At 44.2% G+C, this 6,779-nt stretch overlaps 1 protein-coding gene across 5 annotated transcripts in view; it reads right to left on the bottom strand.

Annotated features, from left to right (window-relative positions):
* The window catches only part of NUP85 (nucleoporin 85), a 32,913-nt gene that overhangs the window by 8,554 nt on the left and 17,580 nt on the right, over positions 1–6,779 (bottom strand). For all 5 annotated transcript variants that reach the window (XM_017666138.3, XM_036996958.2, XM_017666139.3 and 2 more), the window contains 6 exons: positions 5,876–5,945; positions 4,374–4,495; positions 1,353–1,487; positions 1,130–1,252; positions 792–923; positions 438–544 (listed from right to left, as the gene is read on the bottom strand). In XM_017666138.3, coding sequence (XP_017521627.1) covers positions 438–544; positions 792–923; positions 1,130–1,252; positions 1,353–1,487; positions 4,374–4,495; positions 5,876–5,945 — 689 coding nt within the window. The remainder of the gene's footprint in view (positions 1–437; positions 545–791; positions 924–1,129; positions 1,253–1,352; positions 1,488–4,373; positions 4,496–5,875; positions 5,946–6,779) is intronic.

Below are 6,779 nucleotides of genomic sequence, written 5' to 3'. Positions count from 1 at the left end.
CAGACCCAGCCAGGAACCCAATGGTGTGGTAGCCTGTGGCTCACTAGAGAACAAGACTGTTGAGAAGTATCGTCCCTTAAAGTGGTTACATGTCCACTGGGTTCCAAGAAATAGACTTGCTGGCTTTTTCTGAGTTTTAAATATCAAAGTAATTTCCTGCAATGTCATTTTAAACATCCTGAAATGGAAGTTGTTATAAATATGGTAGCCCTCAAGCCTCAGGAAGATCCCCAAGCTTGTCCAGAGAGAGTCCATTATCTACCTACATGGCTAGGGAGGGGAGCACGTCTGCAGGAAGAAGGTTCAGACACCAACAAGAAGGAACAGGATAGTCCAAGGATGGCAGTGATGGTTGCAGAACACTGTGATTGTACTTAATGCCACTGAACTGCACACACAAAGACATGTCAGGGTGGCAGTGGTGTGGCAGGGCCTACCTGCACTCCTTGATTACTTGGTGGATGTCAAACTCGAAGGCCGCCATCAAAATGTTATCCAGTGGTTCTGGGCTGCTCTCACCTCCCAGAAACAGGTCAAGGCTGGACTGTGGAAAGGTGGTGACCCACTCAATCCCCAGATGGAAGCAGAGACTCAAGGGGGCAGACAGGGCTGCTCTGTAGGTAACCCTGGAGGAGGGTGATAGGGTCCCTCAAAAAGGGTCAAAGGAAAGCCCCTTCATGTTCTCCAGGGAGTTCAACTCAAAAGAGGCCACTTGCTGAAAATGACCCAGCAGGGTGCAGAGCTCCCAGGACTCCTACTCCCCCTCCCCCACCCACAGAGCTCAGACTCACCTGGGCATAGAAGTGCAGATCGATGGGTTTTACTGTGGGGTGAGAGTACAGGAGCCGGGTCACTAGGAAATGATACCAGTTACTCAGAAGATCCTTCTGTTGCAACAAGGCAGCTTTATCTCCCAGCATGATCTGAGGAGAGACATTTTTTTTTAGCTCCAAGGGCGAATTCTCTATAACTCTATTCTCAGAGCACCTGGTCTGAAAGCTCTCCTTCCTGGCAGAGCCAATGGATAGCCCTGTCCAAGGAGGGCCAAATTACTGCTGTCACTATACTGAATGCCACAGCCCCTGGGGGAATCCACCTTGGACCCCAACTGGACTTGCTTCCCACGGACCTTGCAGAGAGACTCCAGGTGAGGACTGGAGGCGAATGTGCCATCCTGGAGGTGCCGCTCACATTCTTCATGCCAGTGCTGCCACTTCAGCTCCAGCTCTGTTAATGTCTGAGTGCTACCAGGCTAAGGGCAGAGACACATGAGACGCCATACCCACACAAACCCCTTACGCTTAATGATTTAACTGCCCCATGACGAGCAGGGCAGGGCTGCTCCCACATACACTGAGAACAGGCATGGTCCTCATCAGGTCCCCCAGGATCCGGCACATGCCAGCAGAGGTGGGGCTGGCATCAGCTTCCTTGGAGAGCATCTGCCGGGCCTCGTCCAGCCGGCCCTGCAGCACCAAGATGGTCACCTAGGAGGACACCCAAGAACATGGGCAATCACCAGAAAGCTAGGCCCCTCAATCCATGCTTTGGCTTCCTAGCCTTCGAGAAGAGGAACGGTTCCATCCCTCCAGAGGTAATCTAGCATATTCAGTCTCATGGTTTTAAACTACACCATGCTTTCCAAACTGCATGTTGATCATGTTATAACCAACTTAAAAAAAAAAAAGTAAATAAAAAACATCAGAGCGCACCAAATAAAGTACTGGTTCGTAAAAGTTTCAATTCAAATATATGTTTGTACATATACACACAGTATAAATACAGTTGATCCTCTTAATATAGATTCCGTATCTGTAAGTTTGCCTACTTGTTAAAATTTATTTATAACCCCCAAATCAATATTCGAGATGTTTCCACTATCACTTGTGGACACGTGTGGAGCCAGGAAAAAATTTCAGTCCCTTGACACTCAGCTCAGGTCTAACAAGGCAGCACTCCACCTTCTTGTATCAGCTCTCACACTAAACAAGTATCTTTTTCATAATCTATTCAATGCCATGTTTTTGCATTTTTGTGCTTTTTGTTGGGCCCCCAAGCACAGTGCTGAAGTGCCATCTGGTGTTCCTAAGTGCAAAGAAGGCTGTGATGTACCACATGGAGAAAATACATATTAGATAAGCTTCATGCAAGCATTACAGTTCCATTGGCCATGAGTTCGATGTTAATAAATTGACAATATGTGTTAAGTAAGGTGTCTTTAAACAGAAACCTACATAAAACAAGGTTATATATTGATCAGCTGACAAAAAATATAACTAGAGGCTTGAAGCCACCCTGTATTTCCCCCAGGAGCAATGGTTCAGGAATCACTAATTCAGTGTTCCAGGCAACTTTATAGACTATGACAATCATGAATGATGGCCATCAAAAGTATATACACAAAAATATATATGTAATATAAACAAAGTAAAATATTTTCTTAGTCTAAGTCTGCTCAAAAAAAGCCAAAGACATATATGCTGACAAATCCCCAATTTTTCTTTCTAGCCTAGACCTACTTTTCTGAATTCCAGACTTGTACATCGTACTGCATAGTCAATGTCTCCACTTGGATGTCATAGGTTTCTTAAACATGACGTGTCTAAAAGTTAACACCTAGTTGCTGCCAACTCACTAACCTGACCTTTCCACATCTTCTATTTCTTATACATCCACATCCACTCCCTGAGCAAATACTGTCAATTGTGTCTTTAAACTACACCCTGAATCCTATCACCATCTCCTCTGCTCAGCTCTTAACCCCTGTCCAAGTCACCACCATCTTTGCCTCCTTTAGTACCACAGCCTCCAACCTGGTCTGTTTGGGCCCTTGCTCTGTTCTCAGTAGAGAAGCAAGAGGGGCCTTTGGGGAGAGTCAGATCACGGCGCTCCTTTGCTCAGCTCTCTCCATCAGACTCAGGAGTGAACCAAGAGCTCCTACTGGGTCCATCAACTAGTTTATACACATTTATGTCCTTTAATTTAACCCTAACGGCCCCATGGGTGTAGATGGTTCTATCTCCATTGTACCAATAAGGAAACTAAAGGAAACAGTTAAGTAGCACATTCAAAATCCCCCAGCTAGTGAGAGACGCAGCAGGGGGGGTTGGTGCCACAGACCATGTTCTTACCACACTGCTGTGCTGCCTCTCAAATCTCCAGTCCTCGTGACAGTCCAGGAGGCCTCTATGCACGCCCAGCCGTGTGTCTCTCTGCCCTCACGCTGCTCCTGGCTCACTGGTCTCCTTGCTGGGACGCTCCTCATTTCAACTCTGCCTCTGGGACAGAGCATGTGCACAGCCCACTGCCTGGGAGACACTTTCTCCCTTCATGGCCTCAGTCCCCTTCCTGGCCGCCTCCAGGTGTCTGCTCACAGCACTTCATGAGTGAGGCCTTCTTCAGCTCCCCCTACCCAGCACTCAGTCCCCTTCCCCGGCTTTCATTCTCTCTACAGCACTTCACTATTAGAGATGCTATGTATCCACTCATTCCTGTATGTATTTCCTGTCTCTGCACCCAGGATGCAAGCTCCATAAGCGCAGGAATCCTTACCTGCTTCAGTAATGGTTGTCTCCTCAGTACCTTACAAACAACAGCACTCAATAAATACTCAGTGAATGAATACTTCCTGAGCAAAGGCTTTCCCCTTACCTACACGGATCTCCCTGCACTAAACCCCAGAGAGAGCCTCAAAGGCAACAACTCCTTACTTGAATTCTGGATTTTGTAAGTTTAATCAACTTTCCTTTATTCAGGTTAATTAGCAGCCTCCTCCCTCCTGACTGGGTGACAGGTCAGTAGAGGTGAATAGAAAAAAGTATTGCTCCCATAGGCACAGCACACGCATGCATGCACACATCGACTTCCAAACTGGTACTCCAAAATGACTTTGGGATCAATCCTTTTGTTTTTAATAGCTTGAATTATAATTTACACACTATGAACAGTCACCTATTTAAATATTCAGTGAGTTTTAGTGAATTCACAAAGTTGTGGCCTATCACCACAATCCAGTCTTAGAGCACCTCAGAATAACTCCTCATGCTCACTCAGATCGACCCCCCACCTCAGCCCTATCAATCAATTTTGTATTATTTCATGTCTCCTCCTCCTTAGATCCATAAATAAATAAAATTTTTCTTCTCACTGGGAAGCCTACAACGCATTACTTTTCTTATATAATAACTTGGTTCTAAACTCTCCCATGGAGCAGGGAAGAAAGGATCTAAGAGTATCTCAAAAAAAATACAGACTCAAAGAGCCAGGCTGAGCACACAGACTCAGCAGGCAACCCCCAGGCCTGCCTGCAAGCACTGGGGAAAACAGAATATGGCATGGAGGGCAGGAAGGCCCAGCCTGCACGACGTCCTTACCAAGTTCCAGAAGCTCTCGTGTCTGCTTGGATTCTCACTGCCCAGAACATCTGCCGACAAACTGTCCACCTCACACACATGCAGTCGGACCCAGTCAAGGAGGTGAAGGAGGAGAGGGCCGGCTAGGAATAAATATTCTTATCACACACAAAAAATTCAGCTTCTCGGCAGCAAATTCCTCTCCCCCATGGTAGCGACAGAGAATACAGGGCAGACAAGCTATACATAAAATGGTCTATCCCTCTTAGGTAGGCAGATGTGCTGTCTGAATAAAAACCAGGGTTAGCACATTAGCATGTATAGTGTGAGGGGCACGGGGAGCGCTGTGCAGCACAGAGAAGACAAGTAGTGATTTTACAGCATCTTACTATGCTGATGGACAGTGACTGAAGGGGTTTGTGGGGGGGACTTGGTGAAGGGGGGAGCCTAGTAAACATAATGTCTTTCATGTAATTGTAGATTAATGATACCAAAAAAAAAAAAAGATTGCAATGTGTAATATGGTAGCCACCCGCCTTACTTGGCTATTATATTTAGATTAAATTAATAAAAATAAATACTATTAAAAATTCAAAAAAAAAAAACAAAAAAAAACCAGGGTTAGCAAATGGACTTTACAGAATACTTCCTCTGTGCCAGGCAGCTCCACCTTTAACTGAGTCCTGGAGAGGATTGAACACGAGACCAGATCTCACCACCCTCACAATCCCCAGATTCTTCAGGACTGTGTAATATTCAAGGGCTATGCAAGTAATGGACATTTAGCATGAGTATGAATAAAAAACTATGACTGCACAGAGATTATCATCACTCATTTATGAATAACAGCAAACAAACCATTAAAAGAATGCAAAATGGCCTGTATTACCTCCAGAGTCCACTCAAGCCAGGATGCTGTACTGATCACAATTCAATTCCAGATCAATAGAATTAGGAGTGGACAGTTAACCTGTAGGGTTGCCCCTGCCCTAATAGCTAATGACGGAATTCTCAAAGTGATACTGCCTTCCACCATCTAATCCCTCCTCACATACCTAAACTTTTTCTTTTTAAAAAATTTTACACAACAGAAATTTACTGTCTCACACTTCTGGAGGTTATAGTAGTCCAAGATCAAGGTGTTGCCAGGGGTGGTTCCTTCTGTGGGTTATGATGAAGAACCCATTCCTTGCCTGTCCCCTAGCATCTCCTAAAACCTTCATAAGCTTGAACACTCCATGATGCAAATACTGACCACCACTTTCAAACACTAGGTTAAAATCTGTGTTCTTGGTATTTTTCAGGGGTCATCTGCCTAACATTTTAGGTTTTCAGAAGACATTGATTCTTTTCACAGTATTTGACAAAATGCCAGGCTTTTTTGGGTGTTATGGAGTATTTTCTGATGGTTATGTTGATGAAAGGGCATTCTAGGCAACAAGACACCACAACACACAGGAAAGACAAAAAAGAAAGGGCAGGTGGACACGTTTGATGCTGTGACAGGATGATTCCACGCTCACCTGGGGCTACTTCAATAAAAAGAATCTCACAAAGGTTCCAAATGAGCTCCATTGCTGACAAAATGGAGACCTAAGGAAGAAACAGAGACAAAGTTTTCATAAAACATTCCAGAGATTTGCTCTTACAGCAAAGGGACAATGCAGGACTTCAGTCTTTTGAGGGTCATTCATTAATTCAACATTTACCAAGTATTCCAAGGCAGGGTTTCCCAAAGGGTTGCCAGTGAGAGAATTTTAGGGGATGGGAGGCAGACTTAATTTTTTTTTTACTTTAATAGTTCTGGTTTTGGTTTAATCCACATTAGAAAAATACTAGATCCTCACACCTGTGATCTTGATAAATACGGTTTAAGAAGAGGCTCTGAGTAAAAGGGAGAGACAATTTTAAAAAAATATTCAGCAAATATAAGAAATATGTAGATATAGCAAAATTGTGAAGTTGGTATTCAAGAGACTGAAGTTTAGGGAACAGTCTTTTAAACGAAAAACCCAATATAAGACCCAAAAATAGATTGGGTCTGGACCCTGCCCTCAGGAATATGCAGTCTCTACTTCCCACCACCCTTTAGTGCCCAAACACAGAACACCTGACTCATAAGGGAAAATAAATGCTTTGCTGACTTCAGAGACAGTGAATCAGCCTCTATTCCCGACTGAGTTTGAACAATACCAAAATTCTACCAAAGAAAGAGAATTAAGTCATCTTCCAGCTCCAACTGAAGTCAAACAGCTTGCAGCTCAGTAAAAATGCAGGGTTCCTGATCTGAGTAGTTACGAGAACCAGCAATGGTTCCAGAAGGAAAGACTCCAGTCTTATTATGTCAGGTGACATGATATGGTTAGGATTTACACTTCCTGTAAGAACTGAAAACTTATACAAGTATTTATCAAGCACATCCTTGTG

Source organism: Manis javanica, chromosome 4 (assembly GCF_040802235.1).
Source record: "Manis javanica isolate MJ-LG chromosome 4, MJ_LKY, whole genome shotgun sequence".
NCBI lineage: Eukaryota > Metazoa > Chordata > Mammalia > Pholidota > Manidae > Manis > Manis javanica.
This window is presented reverse-complemented; position numbering and strand designations above follow the sequence as displayed.